At 29.6% G+C, this 21267-nt stretch overlaps 4 protein-coding genes across 4 annotated transcripts; 3 read left to right on the top strand and 1 right to left on the bottom strand.

Annotated features, from left to right (window-relative positions):
- Positions 1–1309: 1309 nt before the first annotated feature.
- LOC132933177 (uncharacterized) lies at positions 1310–6050 on the top strand. Its single transcript, XM_060999493.1, is given in 12 exon segments — positions 1310–1365; positions 1426–1445; positions 1448–1634; positions 1782–1916; positions 1986–2193; positions 2275–2472; positions 3687–3883; positions 3949–4088; positions 4626–4859; positions 5152–5358; positions 5539–5820; positions 6010–6050. Coding segments are annotated over 12 exon segments (1905 nt in total).
- Positions 6051–9498: 3448 nt separating this feature from the next.
- On the bottom strand, positions 9499–10332 carry LOC132933178 (uncharacterized). Its single transcript, XM_060999494.1, has one exon. The coding sequence runs from the start codon at positions 10330–10332 to the stop codon at positions 9499–9501; it is 834 nt and encodes a 277-aa protein (XP_060855477.1).
- Positions 10333–11357: 1025 nt separating this feature from the next.
- On the top strand, positions 11358–12329 carry LOC132933179 (uncharacterized; the record flags this gene model as incomplete). Its single annotated transcript, XM_060999495.1, has 1 exon — positions 11358–12329. A coding segment is annotated over one exon (858 nt), but the record flags the coding sequence as incomplete, so codon positions are not given.
- Positions 12330–15571: 3242 nt separating this feature from the next.
- Positions 15572–20863, top strand: LOC132933180 (uncharacterized). The gene is made up of 11 exons (XM_060999496.1): positions 15572–15699; positions 16543–16752; positions 16822–16890; positions 17092–17160; positions 17227–17328; positions 17501–17611; positions 17671–17724; positions 17996–18177; positions 18300–19149; positions 19392–19658; positions 19724–20863. The coding sequence occupies exons 1-11, from the start codon at positions 15651–15653 to the stop codon at positions 20602–20604; spliced, it is 2844 nt and encodes a 947-aa protein (XP_060855479.1). The 5' UTR covers positions 15572–15650; the 3' UTR covers positions 20605–20863.
- The last annotated feature ends 404 nt before the right edge of the window (positions 20864–21267 follow it).

Raw genomic sequence — 21267 nt, forward strand, 5'->3', positions numbered from 1 at the left:
GCTCAAATTGTAAAAAATAAATTATACTTGTAAAAAAATAGTAGGTAGGTATTTACTAATTTGTATACCTTGTTGTACCCCACACCCGCATACCTACACATTTCATTTTATAATAGAAAGATATTTATTAATTTATACTTCACCGTTTTTAAATAGATATGAGTAATCAATATATTATTATTGAATAATATTAGTCATTAAGTTAATGAGAAAATTAATCAACTAAATAAGAAAAAGTTTTTAAAAAAATTAACATTTTAACTAGTCTTAAAACCAGATCCTGTGCATTCTTTTAACTATATCGTTATTTTAATTTTATGAATTCAAATTTATATCAGAAAGTACAAAACAACTTGTAGTACTATCCTATTCAAAACATATCTATCGTACCCTAATACACGACCTTACATGTTGTTGCAAACCTTAATTTCAATTTCCTGATAAGTTCATAGTTTTTGACTTAACCCCTTATTCACACACACCCACAAATGTTCAGTTAACATTATTTTAGGTAGACATTACCTTCCTCTAAATTATTTGGTGGATTATCAACTTCTGCAGTTGGATGATTTACTAATGCCAGAATATTATCATCTGGTACTGGATTAGTCACCTCATCTCCTGGAATGTTTTTATGTAATGTTTTTTATAATAAGAACGATTTTTTAAATATCCATGTATAAAAGTATTACTTTCAAATAATTTGACATCTGGTTCCAATATGTTCTTTCATTGTGATTTTGTTTAGATGCTCTGAGATGAAACAAACAAATTATTTGACTGGGTATTTATTTTATTTCTTAAAATAAATAATTAACTAACATAAGATAATAATGTATACTTAAAGAAAAATAATGTATCAACTGTACATTTCATAAAGCAAGTATACAAATTAGTGATGAAATGTGCATTTTATTTTGGTAAACCTATTCTAAATCAGAGACATCTATATTCTTGATAACAATTGTCAAGTTGGTACATGCACCAACACGGTACCAACATGGTACCACACACAACATGTATATATTCTAATTATTCATGTAAAATTTTATTTTTAGATTATGAATTTAAAAAAACCTATAACAAAAACAAAAATAAATAATTAATGCTGTATTGTACATTTTATCAAAATATCTTTCTTTTGTTTGAGTTGCTCATCAATATAACATACCGTTGTTACATGTACTATTAATTTTTTTATATTGTGCTTTTAACTGTTGTTTTTTCTGTAAAATATATTATAATATACCTCTACATATTTTATAATATTATCTGTTGTATTAACATTGATTAATTTGTTTTAATAAAAATGGATATTGAGGGATTCTTATATAAATGTACCAAGACTACTCAAGATGGTAAACGGTAAGATATAAGAAAATGTCATAGTTATATGAAATTATTAATAATTATAATAATTTTCAGTTATTATGCATGTGCTACTCCAATTGTAGTGGCACAGCAATTAAATTAGCAAATGGTACATTTGTAGTCAAAAAAGGCCATTCACATGATCCTTATGACAGTAATTTTAATGTGAATCAAATGAAGAAAACATTTAGAGGCATTTTGTTGGACAGGGCTAAATCGGAAACAAATCCGTTAAGAGTAATTTATGACGAGGAAGCCATCAGGTAAAATTCTAAATAATTTTAAGCAATATAAATTTAAACTTGTACTTACCTTATAAAACTTTTAACTCGATTATTCCATAGAACAGATTTTTTATTGATATTAATAAATAATAGTCTTAAATCAAACATAATGATTAAACTTTATAGAAATCCACAAGCAGCTATGCTGTACTCTTGGCCAACAGCCGAATCTTTGATGCGCAAAGCTCGTAAACAAGCGGTTCCACCTTTGCCATCGACATTACGAGAATTGGGCGAATATTTAGACCTAAATATTAATAGGTTAGGTTTTAATATTTAAATTAAATTAAATTGATGCTTACTATTCTGTTTGGTTAAAATGGTCAATAGATATCAGTGTAACAATCAACCATTCTACCAAGAATGGATTGTAGATGGTAATGGCAATTTTAGTGTCATGTTCGCTTGTCAAGACATAATAGATGCAGTTGTCAACCAAGGAGCGACCGAATTACATGCAGATGGAACCTTTAAAGTAGTGCCATCTGTGCCAACGTGTAGACAGCTCTTTATTATTCACTTGATTCTGCAAAATCATGTGAGAAATATCAGTTGTTATTCTTTATTTTATATTGACATACCTACTAATTATGTTTATCATCGTAATATTTTACTTTAGTCCATCCCCATTTGTTTCGTATTGATGGAAACTAAAACCGAGATTGCATACAAAAAAGTGCTTGGGCAATTTAAAACCAAATTCCCAAATGTAAGGCCCACATCAATAATGATTGATTTTGAAACCGGCCTTCATAACGCCTTTCAACAAACTTATCCTGAAGCAATAATATTGTCATGTTGGTTCCATTTTGTCCAGGTTTGAGAAATTTAAATTTAATATAGTTTTGGTATTGAATTTATTTATATTAGATTTATCAGGTACATTATCAGTGTTGAAGTTCTTTAATTAAAAATTAAAATATTAACATTAAATACTTCAAATAAAAACAAGTTTCTTATGAACTTAACTCAACGATTATTTTAGAATAAAATTAATTGATTCATACTTTTAATTTGTTACAAACTATCTACCATAATATGTTTAAAAATAATAATAATAATAATAATAATAATAATTGTTTATTCAATGAATAAAACGGGCAAATTGCCCAACAGTACAATAAAATAAATAAGTTATTACAATAAATTGATACAGAAATCATTCAATAACATAAATTCTTAATAATAATAGGCTGAATATAAACTGAAACGATTGTAAAAGTAAAATATTACATATTGTTAGTTAAGTAAATTTTAAGAATTAAGACTACTAACGGAGTAGAGAAACAATCAATATTAGGTGCAGACGTTTATTACACAAAGCCATGGTTCTAAGAATAGGAATTTTTAAGTAATTTGTGCTGTGTGATGGTATGTAGAATGTGAGAGTGGTTCGATTATTATATGCTGGGATGTTGAATGGAATATGTTCTAATAGGTAAGGGACATCAATATGATTATTGATTAGTTTATATAAACAATAAATGTCAGCTAAATCTTGCCCGGAGGGTAGAAAGGGAAGGTTTAGAAGTGATCTTATTGATGTATGCTGGTTAATAGTTTAAGTTGAATTTATATGCGACGAACATTAAAAATCGCTTCTGAACCCCTTGAATAATCTCAATGTTGGATTTAATATAGGGACTCCAAATAGGAGATCCATATTCTAGGATGGATCTAACTAAATTAATTAATTCAAGATCTATAAAAGTTTGACACCTAAGTTAAACCTAACTTTTATGAATACATATACGATACTTAGGTTGTTTTATTTTATCAATACTATTATGTTCAATAATTAAAGTTACCTTTTAGACAGAACTCCATGAATATCTTAAAACATCAAAAAATAATAACCCTAGCTTGCAATTTAACTAAGAAACGTATTAAAGAAATTCCTAAGAAAAATAAATAAGAAAATCTTTTTTAAACCAAACTAAAAAAAATAATGCTTTTACTTCTTTCGTGCGTTTTTTTTCATTTCAATTCACATATTATTATGATAATTAAGAATTGTACAAAACATTTTAGAGCTTACAGAGAAAAATAAAAAAATTGGGCTACACAAGTTATGTAAAAAACAATATGCATGCAAAAATGTGCATAAAAATGACGGCAGCTTTAGCACTATTACCACATTATGAAATAGAGAGAGGGTATCAGGAAATAAAAAATTACGCACAAGCAAATTTAGTTCAGTTGCCAAGATTCTTTACGTACTTTTCAAGGTAAAATATGAAACTAATTAGAAAATAATATATTGTTCTAATATAAAATATTGAAATTCAAACAGCTTTTGGATCATAAGAAAGGGGCCAGAATGTTTTTCGGTATATGGTCAACCCCGCCGAACAAACAATAATATCGAGAGCTTCCATTCATCCTTGAAACAAACGTTTCAAGTGATGCATCCTAATTTATGGAAAATGCTAGGCGAGTCATTAAAAATTATTTTTGTTAACAAGGTAAACAATTTCATATTATTTTCAAAACTATTCTGAATTAATGAAAACTAGCGTTTCCAAATATCTAACCAAACATAAAAAAACTGTTTTCTTTTCAATATTTAAAAAAATTAAAGTATTTATTAAAATTGTATTTAATCTTCTAAATGTTTTCATTTATATTTTAAAGTTCTAAACATTCAAAAATAGTTACCTAATGTAATGTGATGCCAATAAATTTACTTCATGAATTACATATTCATTTATTATACTACCTATTATAAATTTAAAAATTATTATTTGAACATTTTAATTCTTCTTTCATAGACATTTTTGAATCTATTAAATATAAACTATCATAAAACAAGGTATCCATTAAAGTTAATACATACATGTATTATAAATAGAATATTAAAAATTTAAAAACTAAATAATTTCACGAATATTAAATACGGCCCCTATGTCTAAAGTTTTTATTTAAAGATGTTATCTTATAAATTAGTTGAAAATAACTTGTTGGTCCTAGAACACCTAAACAATATAATGTTGAAACAACATATTGTTGTAAGTCAATTGGCTAGAGGGTTACAGACAACAAGAGGCATCAAAACAAAATACGTAATGAATTCTGTGAGAATTAAAAATTCCACTGTACAATTGGCCACTGGTGCAATTACAGTTAGAGAATTTTTAATACAGTGCTCTCACAGTACAGACAACTACATCGAAAGAGAGCTAGACTGGAGAGATGAAACTCAAAGTATGTATATAAGACCATTTTATAAATCTTAGGGCAGCAATTTTAAACATTAATGATGAAAAATAACAACAAAAACTGAACAACAGTATACCAAATCACCTTGTATAGCAGATGTTTTTGTTTTTTTACATGAAGGGAAAATGTTTTACTTATAAGTTATAACTCTTATTACATAACACCTATTATTTTGCATAGTTTATTAATATCATATAGGTACTTACTACTCTTCTTATCAATAACAATTTATTAATTTGTATACAAATTAATGAACAAATCATTATAATATTGCTAGGTTCTGATGAAGAACAGGAACTAGTGAATATTCCTGATGTTCTGTTACCAGCTGCTGAGGTCAATCTCCCTCCCATAGGTGATATTCAAGCTGCTGAGGTTTATATACCAGTCGGTATTCAAAAAATAGCCGAGATTCCTAATGCTGGAGATGCTATAGCGGAACTACCACAAGTTGTTGCAGAACCAGATGTCAACATTGTAGAAGGTAATACCTATGGAATAAAAGTAATTTTTTATCCAATTATCTCATAGGTACCATTGTCTTTTGATATTTTAATAGTATTATATTATCATAAAATTATAATTAATTTATTACATACCTAGGTACTTTAACAATTTGTTCTTGAATTAAAATCCAATGTTCTATATTATTATACATTTCTAGATGAAAACGAAGCAGATTTTGTAATACCCGAGGATGCCGAAATGGCTTTTTGGCAAAATTTTACGGTTGAAGACGAGATAGAAGTTCCGTTTGTACCAGTACCACAAAATCTTTTGGAACTTTACCCACAAGGACAAGATGAAGATAATATTTGTGTGGTGTGCAGAGTGGCCCCCAGGACACATGCACTTGTTCCTTGTGGGCATAGGGTTCTTTGCGTTGATTGTTTGTCACAGCTGCAAACACAAAAATGCCCAGTGTGTAACAATGAGTATAGCATTGGTATACGCATTTGATAACATAAATATATACCTAAGTAGTTAAAATGTAGTATTAAGTTTAAATCGTGATAATCTAATAATCTATACTAATACATAGACCTAAAAAAAATGTTTATTTTCCAGAGAAACAGCAATTATGAAAGTTCCTTAATTGATTAAATTGTTTTTAATTATTATTTATTTGTGTAAGGTCAACACAAAAATCCTATTACTCATGCCTTGAGAAAATAAAAGTTCTATTAGTGAACTGTGGTTAATTTAAGCAATATTTACATAAAGATACAATAGAAACCAGCTACTTTATATACTTGTATCCTTTTTTATTCAAGTTTGAATTATAATTAAATAATATGAAAGTCGATGCTGTTTTACGGGTAGGTATTTTAATTTATCACCTGGTATCTACTTCCCAAAAATAAAACCATATATTATTATACTATATTATGCTATATATATATATATATTATATACCTAACTTACTCTACATGATGTTGCAATGTTCTAATGGGGTACAGTTCAATTAGGAGTATATATTTTTTCTAATATTAATGATTGATAACTGAATGTATAATTAACTATGATGGTAATATTATAATGTACTATTAGTTATAATATTTAATATTATTTATATAGGTAGGTATCTAACTCCTATTAATCATTAAAAATAATACTGAATTTTACATTTCTGTTCATATGCTAGGTAATTGATTATTGTTGGTACTACTGAAAAAAATCTTGTAATAATACACAGTACACACCTAATAGGTAGTAAATTGTCAAATGTAGCCATATAGGTAGTTGGTTTAAGATATTATCTTTAAATGTCTTGCTAGATAGATACTTGTCAAATATTTACAACTAGTTTGTTTGTCGATCTGTCATATATTTACATCTTACATAAATACATAATATTGTTTTAATGCACAGAATCCTAAATACTAATGAATGTACATATATTATACATTATATATAGGTCATATTATATTTACAAACGTGATACTAAATCAGAAGTATAGAAATACTATCCATAGTAGTATAGTATAAGTATAGTTTTATGTGAACGATAAACAGCATATTATTAAAGGAAGATGGTTCCATTTCCATTACATTCTATTGTGGTGTCAAAACCAATTTCCAATTAATATATAATTTGGCCACAATAGGTGTTTCAGGTATCATTTTCAATTAAATCAACTCTTTTAAACAACCTATGGAAGAATAACAATTTAAACATTTTCTTAGTACAAAATAAAATTCATTTTGACATATGTTATGTTAATAAGAACTTTATTAGTAAATATTATAATTAAAGACCGGATTTTGTATAAAATTCATGTAGCTATATTCAACATCATATATATATATGCAGGCAACGAGTGTCCATAAATCATTACTTGATTGATTAAATATCAAAATTTTATACTGCATATTTTTGCATATTCTTACAAAAAAGCATAAATATACACTTAACAATTTCCACTTACCAAGTGTTTAGAACAAAAAAAAGGATTAAAATATGTATGTTTTAGTATCAAATATTGATATGTTTCAAAGAATTAAATTTGTTGTCAGTAACTACTTACTAAAATGTTATTTACTTGGTTTGCAATCTATTATTAAATAATGATTAAAAATTAACCCCCAACCAAGTCTCTGGAACCGCCCCTGGATCAATGTTGAATTTTAATGAATTATGTTACTCATACTAAATACAACGTGCCAGAAATCTTAAATATCTACCTATTTAATTATAAATTAATTATACGTACCTCAATAAATAATTTGTAAGTTCTGTGCTTCTGTAACATTCTACTTCGATTCATAATCATAAATATTACATAGGTTATAGCCGTTATAGGTAACACAAATAATTTAAACTGTTCATAGAATCATATGATTCCGAATTATTCAAGAATCAAACTAGTTTTTATTCTTGGTTATAGTTTATAATTTATTAAGTGGTTTGGAAATAACGTTTCATATTTTCTAAATATACTTAGAACGTAAACTTTTAAAAGCACAAATATCAATAAACGTAATAAAAAAAAAAACTGGCAGTTTTAACACCAGGCAAAATTTACCTGAATGAATGCTAGAAATTAGAATGCATAAAACTGCGAAGTGACCAGCGCGGCGAGGGCACCGGTTGTGGTATGGCCCGATTCCGATTGCCATAGCCCGTGTTCCCGTATCCATATCGGTCATCGGACATGGGTACATAATTTTATTTGTATTAATAAACTGGTAGATACCTAATTATTTTTATTTTACTGCTGCATTTATTAATACTGGGAAAAATAACAAAAGGTAGGTACTAACTACTAGGTAATAGTTATTCCTATATTATTTTCTCAATCGACGATAAATAAGATAATACATCAATAAAGTTGTAGGTAATAGCTAAACCGGTTTCTAACAGTAAACATTTAGGTAATCAAATTCAATATTTCAATCTAAAAATATATTTGATAAGGTAGGTGGAAGTCCGCACTCAGGCACTCTACACGCGATTCAAAAGTAACAAGTAGGTAACATAGCGTGTACATTGGCGAGCGGCGAGCGTCGAGCGTCGAGCGGCGCGTCGCAATAAAATTTTAAGCCTATGTAAATTATATTGAAGTGTGTACATTGACCGCGAGCGGCGAGCGGCAGCGGCGAGCGACAGTCCAGCGGCGCGTCGCAGATCGAACATGTTTGAATTTCGACGCTCAACGCTTATGAAATTATGATATCACTATTCACTATATTTTCGTGCTAGTTGCTTTTGAACTATGGAAGACACACGTTCTGTAGAAAGTATGAGAGAAATTATTATTTCTGAGGTCCAAACAAGACCTTGCCTGTGGGATGATACACATCCTCAATATAAAAATGTAGAACGGAACAAGAAAATGTGGGAAGAAATAGGAAAATCACTAGGAAAACCAGGTATTATTAACTAAAACAGGTATTTTATCAAGTGTCAACAATAACGTACACAATGTGTAGGTGATCAAAACATTATTTACAAAACATATTATTTAAAATGAATAAAAAAATAAATAAACTGATTTATATTTGCAATATACTTACCTGACTTATGTTTTTCGACATTCAGTAAACATGTATTAATATATAACGAACTTATTAAATATAACATGCATTATGCAGTATTAAGTATTTTCGTATAGCAGTAGGAAACTAATTGTTTTTACGCTATAATAGTCTATTTTAGTTACTATAACTTAAAATTATTATTATTATCTACATCATGCACACACTACGTCATGTGGTGGTGACATTTCAAATATAAATATGTATAAGTTTTAAATTTTATAAATAAAACCACAGAATAGATTAAATTTAGTCTATTCTGCGATAAAGAAAATATGTGATTATAATATAATGATATTATTATAGTTGGTGCAACCAACATTGATAATATTATCTCATGTACAATTTTTTGAATCCGTCCAATAATATAAACACATTAATATTCGTGTTAAAATTATTATATTAGGAATAAATTAAAATTAATACCTACGAGATTCAGTTGTACATCAAGTTTTCTGTGAACTAACAAATAACAATAAGTACCAACATAAATTTAAGGCATTTATTATTTATTTTAAACTAAATTTAATGATTTTATAATTTGTATTAATAAAACGTTGTCCATTGTGTATAATGTATGTACTGATCATGATGCGTTATTTAAAAAATAATCCACGAATGCATCTCTTACTTCTTTTGCCCTTTGAAGAGCATTTGTACCTCTTGCTCGTTGATTTAAATTTTCATTTTCCCAATAATTGTTATGTGTGTCCAACATAACATTACAATAGTCTAAATCAGTATCGCCATCTTTTTCTCTGACAATGTTATGCAATAAACACATACATTTAATTATAATTACGGCTTTTTTTGAACTGACCTCGATCTCCTTTCCAAGCAATCTCCATTTGGCACGTAATATTCCAAATGTACATTCAATACATTTACGCGCTCTTGATAAATTATCATTAAAACGTTCTTTTGCCGGTGTTAAGGTTCGGGAAGGAAAAGGTCTCATTAAATATGGCTTTAACGGGTAGGCTTCATCTCCGATTAAAACATGAGGTACCTTGATATTTGTTCCTGGTAAATTTTTTTCAGGTGGTACATTTAAACTATTACTATCCATTAAATGAAAAAGTGCCGAAGATGCAAATGTTCCTCCATCGCTCTGCTTTCCTCTTGCTCCTACCTCAACTGTCAAAAACTTTTTGTCTGCATCTGCAACTCCTTGTAGAACCAATGAAAAGTATTTGAGATAATTGAAGTAGCTCGATCCTGAATTTTTTGGACACTTAATTTGGCAATGTTTCCCATCTAAAGACCCAATGCAGTTCGGAAAACCCCATCGATTATAATAGTCCTTAGCAACTTTTTCCCAATGTTGTTTTGTAGGAACTGGCATAAAGTCATGTACAAATTCTTCCCATATGACTAGACAAACTTCATGAACAATCTTTGATATGGTACATGCACCCATTCGCATTGAAAACGATAAGTTTCGAAAAGAAATTCCAGTTGATAAATACCTTTTTAAAATATAACATTCATTTATTATTAGTGATTTTGTAAATATAACAAAATAATACAATATAATAAGGTATTAGGTAATATAATATGAATTTAAAATAACGACCTAGGAAGCGTATTAGTGATAATTAAATAAAATATAAGTATTACTATAATATTATAGTTATATATCATATTATGATAGTCATATAATTAATATACCTACCATTAAACACAGGGGCGCCATTTTAGCCATAAGCTAGAATAGCATAATTAATTTAAAAAACTAAAGTATACTGTATGGAATATTGTATTATTATTCATTATAATAAGTTAATAAATAAATATAATGTATTAATTTTATTTGGAATAAATTGCATTAATTAAATGTAGATACCTATACGGATCGCGGAAGAATGCGAAAGCAGTTCCCGTGGCGCCGTCGGTTGAAAACTGGAAAAAAAAAGTTACCTATACGGCTATACCTAGGTACTAAATATTTTTAGATCTATACCAAAAAGCAAACAAATTATTAATGAATAATTTGAATTCATTAAAATATGTCCTTCAAGAGTTTAACCCCATACAAGCGACTTACATACAAACGATATCTGTATTTATCATTCTAAAAAAAAGTTGCTTGCTTAAATTTTGGCACCCCTATTATAAAACTCAAATGGCGCCCCTGAATTTAAACATATTAATATATTATACTGAGTAACTTAGTAATTTCTACTTTTAACCACACAAGTGTCCCGGAAAACCCTGGTTTAATTAACTAAAATAGTAAAATATCTTACATAACTGATTACATAATGTCATAATGCCAAACAGTTTTCAAGTCGAAATTTTAATTATAACGTTACCCTGGCACCCGGAACTTTGAACTCTGTTTTCCGCGGTACTGGTTCGGTTACAAATTTTTTTTTGGTGGTTACAAATTGTTACATAATAGATTACATAATACCAAACAGTTTGTAAAGAATTTGAATAATTATAGGTAATGAAATAAAAGCTAAGTGGAAAAACTTAAAAGACAAATTTAGAAAAGAGTTGCAAAAAGAACCAGTTCGTCGTTCTGGTGATGGTGGTAGTGATTACAAATCAAAATGGCAATTTTTCAATCAGATGATGTTTGTTAAAGATTCATTAATGCCCAGTTGTTTGTCCGGAAATCTTGTTACTGCAGAAGAGCAAAATATCCAATCACCTATATTTGAGGAAACTAACGATGATGGTCACTGCATCGAAAGCGATATTGATGTAATGGGTACTAGTAGTATAACTGACGTATTATCACCCTCAGCTGAATCAACAAAACATTCACTTTCTATGCCAAAATCCAAAAAAAAGAAAAGGCGCGCCGATGAAGACGACACTCACACATTTTTGGAACTGGAAAAACAAAAAATAGCTATACTTCAAAGAGCACAGGAACGAGAAACTAAAACAAATGATGATCCAGATGCACAGTTCCTATTAAGTTTCCTACCATACATTAAAGAATTTGATCCACTAGAAAAACTGGAGGTAAGGACTCAAATTCAGAATGTAGTGTTGAATGCCTATAGAATGAAAAAAAATGTTCATCAAAATAATTACCAGCCTTATCTACTCCCTTCATCAACCGCAGCCTTTCCGTTTACAACTAACGAATCATCTCAGTGGGTTTTACCTAACAACACTACTACAACTAGGTCCAACTCCATTGATCAAAATGTACCGATTACTTCAAGTTTGAGAAATAATCAGAATTCTGAGTTAATGTTGCCGGTAAATAATCAGACTACTGAGTTAATGTTGCCGGTAAATAGTCAAGATCCTTATAATCATATTCTACCGGAACCATTTTGAAAAAAACTTATACAAATATTTTATCATAGATATACTCATAGGCAATACAGTATTTACTATTTTAAACTTGTATGAATATATTGTATATTATGTATTATTAATTTTAACATATAAAAGGAGAACATTCTGTTTATTTAATATTTTTTTAATCACCTCAGTAATAGGTGAGTATTTTTTTATAAATTATGTATTTAAAATGTATTTATCTTGTTATTAAAAAAGTACAGTTTAATTGTTTGTTTAAACTATTAATATCTTTAAAAAAATAATAATAAATAACGAAATTGATTATAATGTTACTTACCTTAAAGTTACATACAACCTTTCAGCATTTGAAATCGGCTTCTTAAAATTAGTCGTTTTCTTTTGAATTCGTTTACCGATTCTCTTTAAAATAAAGTCGTAAGTCCCAATCGACATTCGGAGATATTCGAAAAATTTAGTTGGTGATTTTCTTAAATCAGCATACAAATGATGGAACTCTCCATACATTTTCCGGGTGCGGTTAATCGGGTGAACGCCAACTCTTTTCTTTTTTAACATTTTACTTCGTAAAAACGGATTGTCTAAGATTAAAGAGAGACGTTCCACTGTGATGAACGACATTTTCACAGAACAGATGAACTACAACTGTAAAAATTGGGCAAATGTATATTTGTTGTTGAATGAAAAACAGCATGCCGCTGAAAAATAACGCTCCTCAATGTATACACATAGCCGCTCACCGCTCGCCGAGCGTCGTCACCGCTGACGCTGCCGCTCGACGCTCGACGCTCGCCGCTCCCCAATGTACACGCAGCCTAACAACCCGCATATTCAGTACATTGATGTAATAAGAAATAATGCAATATCACTATTAATTATTATTATAGACCACTATGAACTATGAAGCCATTTGTAATATAATACGTAGTCGTAGATATATTATACGTGCTCGCCGTATCAACTAATTTATAGTTATTACCTAGTTCATATTCTTGTAATACAAAACATAAATGTGTTTTTAGTATTTCTGTCGTATATGATTTTTAACTGTCCGCAGCGGCACGTTTTTCCTAAAAGCACTTGAAGATTGTCAATAATCCGATGACACGAATTTGCAGTGTATTAATTTTATGAATAGACAGCTGATAATCGTTTATGAAGTTATGGTGGATTGCCGGCATTTCGTTTAATTTTAAAATTAATATTTTGGGTATAAATTCATATTTTAGATATATTTTACATTCTAAGCGGAGCGATATTATATTGATTTTACAATGATGTGTGTTTTATTTTTATTTTTAGTGTGTGTACTGGTAAGTAGTGAAAATTGGAAATAATGCTTCAATTTTCAACTGCAATATCTTGTTCGAATTCAGTGGCGTATTTAGGAATTAGTCATGGGGAGGGTCCAGATAATTTTCAAAAACAGAGCCGCGACGGCCGATTTAAAATGTTTGAGTTTTTAATTATTAAATAATAATATATTATTATATAAACAAATTTTAAAAAAGCGGTCAGTGGATGTCGCTCTGCTGTACTGTAGGTTAGGTACTATATTGTTATTATTTATTATAGCCTGGCCTGTAAGTTTAAACTAATATTGAAATATTTTTTTTTATTCGTGTCTATGGTGATACACAAAGCGTTAATTAATTGAAAATGTTGATAACTGCGAAGCTTTGAACATTTTTTACAAAATCCTTCGTACATATCGTATGATAAAATTTGTTTTTCTTAATCATGTAAAAACACAACATTTAACATGTACGAGACACGAGCCAATGGTGGGTGGTCCGGACTCCATGGACCCCCTCCCCGTAAATACGCCACTCTGTTCGATGGGAAAGTGAATCTATTTGGCGGATTGGGGGGTGATCAACATTTATATTTTCGGTAGTTTTCAAAAGCAACGGGAAAAACAAAAAAAAAAAATTAAGGAAAACAGTAATTTTACGTAAAATCGGTTTTCGACAAAATTGATTTTGGTTTTTGGTGTAATTCTATAACAAATGACTGTAGATACTTGAAATATACATAATATGTTTATTTTATAAATTCCGATACCTTCATGACAAAATTTTCTTCTTTAGCTTTTTTTTTTTATACCTGTCAATACAATTTTATTTGTAGGGTCAAAAAGCGTGAAAATATAATACAAGGTCCTGATATATTGTTACAATAATAACAGTTGAAGAATATTAAAAATAGATACCTATGCGAAATTTATTTTTATAAGCATTTAAAGTTCGAATTTTGACAAAGTTTATCAAAATCTCGAAAATAATCAATTATTGTAATCAAAAAAGGCACTGGTCTAGTTGACACCCCGCCAGAAAGGCAATTCCCCCGCCACTCAAGTTTACTTGACGGCCACCACTTACATTTTGTATTTTCGATAACCAATAATTTATATTAAAATGTACGATTAATAATACATTATACATTTATTAAAAATTATACATTTATGATTATACAGAACAATTCAAGCGATCAAAATAAAAATGTATAAAAAATATGGTAATAATAAATAAAAATAAAAAATAATAATAAAAATTATGCAGGTGGCCAAAACTCTGCTATGTCCAGAATAATTCATATATGAATAAATATTTAATATAATAAAATATGTAACGTCACGGAATTTTCAGCCTCATAAATTATGATAACCATCCCTGAACATACCTATTGCTAACGTTGTTGACAAGTCAACGCACCGTTATTCTTATAACCATTAGTAATAAAAGTAGATATCGCGCGCTAATGCACAAACGACCGCAGTGTTATGCAATAAATGCTCCCCGATCCCCCCGTCATCATGGAGTGTCCGTCGCCGACGTGTCGCGGTTGCCCGTCACCCGTCGCCTCCGGCGCTTTCGTCGCGTCCGCCGGTACGGCCCGCAGACAATACTGTACTCCCACGATAATATGTACAATCCCGCCAAACGACGACACTGATCCACCCTACTACCACGACAAAAGCTACGACACCAGCAACGGCCGGACGATCAGCTCACCATCTCATCGCTGGCTATTAAATTTTTTTCTGTCTGTCGACTGGTCACCCAGGGGATGGTAACTGTATAGTAGTTATACAGACATTGGACGTTCATTCACCAGGCACCACGAGCGCTCTAGTCACCGACACCGCCACCCACCCAATGACCCATCATATCAGCTGCGTACCGCCGCTGATACCGATTACCGAATTACTGTTATCTGCATTTTGCATTTCTGCTCTGACTGTTCATCTCAGTACTCACTGTTTCAAATTTTTAGTATTCTTGTCTATGATTCAAGTAGTGTTCTTGTTTATGCTTGTTTTCTGCTGTGACTGTTCAAGTAGTATTCTAAATTCTTGTAAATAGTTCAAGTTAAACTTTTCAAACTGTTGTGCCGGCTTGACTACATCGCCGCCTCTTGTTTTTATTTGGTTTTTGGCAAATTAAAACGATGCCAAGATACGCTTACAAATGTTGTGTGGTTGGGTGTTTTTCAACAGGTTTGTATATTATATTGTAGTTATTTGATTAAAAAATATTAAATTATATAATTTTTAAACCAGGTCCCATATTTTAATTTCATATTTCGAAGTAGAATATTTTCAGATTGATTTAAGTATTTAGAGTTTAAAAAGCGGAGTAGTAGGTACTTAGGCAATGATTTCAATGATTTCACTTAACTACTCACATCTGAACATTAAATAAATAAATAAATAATCAGCTAGCGCTATTAGGCCAAAAATTGTCCGTCTTCATAGAGTAATAAAGCCATTTAGAGTAGAATCTTGGAAATTTAAAAATGTATTAAGGGGTTTTTATGAGTGGTTGCAATATATCTTTCATTCATCATTTTTATTGGGTGTATTTTTGTATATTAAACATTATATAATGAACTTGTGGTGTAATGTAGAGTAAAATAAGTTTTTTTACTACTGGAAATTCCTTACGTAGAGATTATAGAGTGACCTTTTTCATAACTTATCATAAAATATAATTATTGGTTTAATAATAATATAAGTAAAATAACTTAATTACTGGGAATTCCCTTTGCAGACCTTATCTTACTATTATTTGAGTCAACAAAATGTGTTATGTGTCAGTGTTGTTAAATATTATAGAAATTATATTCTTTAGATAGCATAGATACAATATAATATTTATTATATACAGGGTAAATCTTTTAACATTGAATACTCAGTAGATACATGCTATTCTATAATTGTATAACCAAAGGTGGGCATTAACTAGTTAAAAAGTTAATTATAATAACATAATTTTGTAAACAAATTATACCTTCTCTAAACTTCATATTAAATACTATAACATTATAATTTGAATTTAAGGCACATCATCACATCGTTTTCCAAATCCAAAAAAAAATAAAGAGTCTTTTGATAAATGGGTAGAAATTGTTGGTGGAGATTTGAGATCTCTCGATCCATCAATAGTCTATGAGAAAAAACGGATCTGTTCGAGTCATTTTCTAGACAATGATATAAGTCCAGGGACCAAAAAATTGAAATGTTTGGTTGTCCCTTCTTTACATTTATCTGGTAAGTTATTTACTATAGGTTAGTTTCAGTATTATAAACTTATTCATTTTTTGTTATTATTATTTATAGTTCCTATTGTTGATAGTTTTAAGACACTGTCCACTTCTTGTAGTGATCGACCACAGTACAAATCATCTGGTATGCTAATTTAACTGATATGTAACTAGTATAAAAAATCTAATAAATTACATTTATTATTTACAGTTCCTATTGTTGATAGTTTTAAGACACCGTCCACTTCTTGTAGTGATCGACCACAGTACAAATCATCTGGTATGCTAATTTAACTGATGTGTAACTAGTATAAAAAATCTAATAAATTACATTTATTATTTACAGTTCCTATTGTTGATAGTTTTAAGACACCGTCCACTTCTTGTAGTGATCGACCACAGTACAAATCATCTGGTATGCTAATTTAACTGATGTGTAACTAGTATAAAAAATCTAATAAATTACATTTATTATTTACAGTTTCTATTGTTGATACTTTTAAAACACCGTCTACTTCTTGTAGTATAGAAGACACTGATTTAGAAGAAATTTCAATATTTTATGAGGATTCAGTTATTCAACGTATGTATTTTAATTTTTAATTTTTAAAACAACAAATAATTATTAGTTATAGTTTAATGCATATTAATTTTTATACAAATATATGTTTACTAATTTAATGAAATTATAGAATTTTTTAAAAACAAACCCTGGCAGGCAAGTTTTTCAAATGTTACTGTTTTGTTGTTTATAGTTACTTGTACATCAGACAAAGTAATAAATGCATTTGACCTAGGCTCAACTTGTTTACCATCATCTACACCATCACATCTCAACAGAGAACTTGTTGAATGTGAATCCTCAGGTATGCCTATAAAAAAGTCTTTATATCTTCCGTTCAATAAATTTAATTTTGTTCAACAGAAGAATCTGAGTTGGAAGGAATTTCCAAGCTAGACGATGACTCGTTTCTTCAATGTATGTATAATAAACTAGTGTATTTATGCTTCATCTCTTTGCTTGATTTTATTGCTTTGTTTTCAAGCTAATGCAGTAGTTGTAAAATCTATCAAAAAACCAGTAAAACGCTTAAAAAAAACTGGTGATTATTAATGTTTTTCTTATTTTTATCCTTATTGATTGTAGCTTTTAAAAACCAAAAAAAATTTTTTTAATGAATTAGATTTTTTAGTTACAATTAATAGTATTTAATTCAAACATTTTAAAATTGCTTTGAAAATTTTTTTAGGGGTATTGACTAACATTGGTGTAAGAAAAATGAGCCAGTTAACACCAAAATGCAAGTCACTATACAGAGGAAGTGTATTGCTGAGTAGACGTTTGCGATGGGAACAAAAGAAATCATTCACCTTCAAAAGTCGTTTGTCAGCAGCTGAGAAATTTTCTGAAGGGTTTTTAAATTCAAAAGCCGTAAGTCGTATGACTTTTGCAGCTGCCATTTTCACTAATTTACAACTGCGTGCAACAAATCAAAAAGCGCGAGGTAGAAGATTTACTTTAGATGAAAAACTACTCAGCTTATCTCTCTACAGAGTGCAAAATCATATCGAACATTAGCAAAACTATTCACTCTACCTGGCAGAAAAACTTTGACGAATTTACTATCCAAAATCCCAGTAAATCCAGGAATTGATCAAACATTGATGAAAGTTTTGAAAACCAATGTCGTCAAGTTAAGTGCTAGGCAAAAACTCTGTACAATTTTATTCGATGAGGTCAGTCTGGACCCAAATTTAACTTATGATCATAATACCGGCATGATAACTGGTTTTGAAGACAATGGTATAGGAAGGACCCAACATTTTGCTGACCACAGCTTGGTATTCATGATTCGTGGCGTGGTTAAAAAATATAAGCAACCCATATCTTATACTTTTTGCAAGGGCACCACCAGTAGCCACGATTTGTCAAACCAAATAAAAAATGTGATTCAAGCAGTGCACGAAACAGGGTTGCATGTTGTTGCATCTGTTTGCGATCAAGGAGCCACAAACAAAGGTGCCATTAATATGCTGCATCGTGACACTAGAGCGGAGGCACTAAGAAATAATATTCAATTTAAAGAAGAGTTTTACAATGTTCAATGTGGGGCAGATATATTGAATGTTGTACATATCTATGATCCACCTCATCTACTGAAAGGAGTGCGTAACAACATTCTCAATAAAAATGTTTTATTCACCATGGACGGACAACAAATGGAGGCCAGCTGGAGTGACATTACCGAACTATATGAATTGGACTGCAAGATCGAGGATGTGAGAATGCTACCAAGGCTGACAGCCGAACATATAATTCCTAATAAAATTAAAAAAATGAAAGTCAAATGTGCTGTGCAGGTTTTATCCGAAAGAGTTGCATCCATAATGTCATTTTTAGCTTGTAAGTAAAAATATCAGCAATGGACCGTCATTGAGCATTAAGTACAAATGTATCTAATATAATCTAGTCTATAAAAAAATTTTTTTATTTAGTTATTTTAGTTATTTTAGTAGCATGTTTAAAAATGTCCAAGCTATTTAAGCATAGTTATCAATACTGTTGTACTTAACACTCAATAATATTTTCCGACATTAAAAAAATGCATAATTCTATAAGTACGATAATTGTTCATCATGTTTCAGCAAAAAAAATTTTAAAAGAAAAGGCGAAAGACACTGCAAAATTCTGCCAGTTTTTTGACAAATTATTTGATTCAGTAAACGGGAGCTATGACAAGGTAGTAGATGGAAAAATATATCGCACCGGCCTGAAAAGGTACTCTCCACACCATGAGTTATGGGAAGTGTCGCTCAAAGTGTTGCAGTCAATGTATTTCATAGATCCTGTCAGTAAAAAAAAGACAGTTCCTCAACCTCCAACAATTAAGAATTGGATAAAAACTATTAAAGGTAAATATTAATTGTCCATTTCATTACACGGAGTATGTAACTATATATATACTTAACATTTGTAGGATTTCAAGAGGTATTTAAGTTATTGAACAAGATGGGTATAAAATCAATTCTCTTAAGAAACTTTAACCAAGATTCACTAGAGAATTTTTTCGGAGCATTGCGTGCCCTGGGCTACAGAAACACCAATCCGACTTGTTACCAATTCATTTCCTCATACAGAACTCTGCTTCTCAACAACTTAATGTCTTCACATTCTCCTGGGAGCAATTGTGAAGAAGACTTCAGCGACGGTTGCTTAACATCGTATAAGACATTGTTTGAAACGTTTGAAGACAACTTGCCAGAACAATGTGATGAACCTGAACCTAGAGTTTCGGATGGTACTCCAAAACAAATAACAAATTTTAGTTCAGAAATCTTACAAGATTTACAGTTCCAGACTCACAACTATATAGCTGGGTTTGTAATTAAAAAATTAAATAGTATTTTATTTAAAAACTGCACAGTTTGCTTAAATCAAGTGTGTTCCTTAACAACAGCTAAGGGACATCAACTAACTGTTGCCAGAGATTACAATCCAAATGGTAAACTTTTATTAAAGTACCCTAACAAAATTTTTTGTTCTTTAGTAAAAAAATCAATTGACTTGATTGCTCAGTTTTTGCCCTCAATTTGTCATCATAAAACATTAAAAAATGAATTATCAAAAATATTGACACACCAAATTAATGTTAATGTGATAAATTGTGAAGAGCATGGTCAATTGTTTCCTAAACAGTTTTTCGATTTTGTAATTAAATTAATGGTCCACAATTGGTGCACTCAAATCAATAGAATTTTGTCTGGAAAACTGGGCATTGGTAAAAATGAAAGGGACCAAATAAAAGTGAATGCCTTTCATCGTTACCAAACTTTTTGTAAAAAGTCTAAATACAAATAATTTTATTTTGTTACTCATATTTTTAGTATTGTGAATATAACATATTATATTCTTACGTACCTTACTATTGTACTTTTAATTTTAAATTTTATCAATTATATTATTAATATTGACTATGTGTATAACCTCATGTGAATTTTTGGTGACGTTGAAAACATGCAAGACTACATTTTTATTATTTATTATAGTATTTAAGTTGAATTAATATTATAATGTTATAATTTTTTATTCGTTGCTACAGTGATATATTATGTCATAATTTGTCTTAATTGTTAAATAAATAATGAACATGTTAATTAAAATTATTTTGTCATAAAGCATGAAATTTAGTCATCAACGCACGTTTTGTTTTCTATACAAAATTTTTAACGCGTTAAATATGAACATTTTACATTAATATTTTTGATTTACTAAAAAATTGATTTACAAGTACCTCAATAATCAAAAATTATTATTTATTAATATCATTTAACCGAAAAAAACTACCAAAACTAATATGCAAATGCATGAACTCCCGAGCCCTGTTAATAATTGATTATTTACTTACTTTATTGGACTAAATTTATACCTAAAACCTGCTCTATTTTAGTTTTTCGTTTTAGTAGCTCTTCTTTAATTAAAAAAAAAATTCATGACAATTGAATAAGTAGATTAGAAACTAAC

Source organism: Metopolophium dirhodum, chromosome 1, assembly GCF_019925205.1.
Source record: "Metopolophium dirhodum isolate CAU chromosome 1, ASM1992520v1, whole genome shotgun sequence".
NCBI lineage: Eukaryota > Metazoa > Arthropoda > Insecta > Hemiptera > Aphididae > Metopolophium > Metopolophium dirhodum.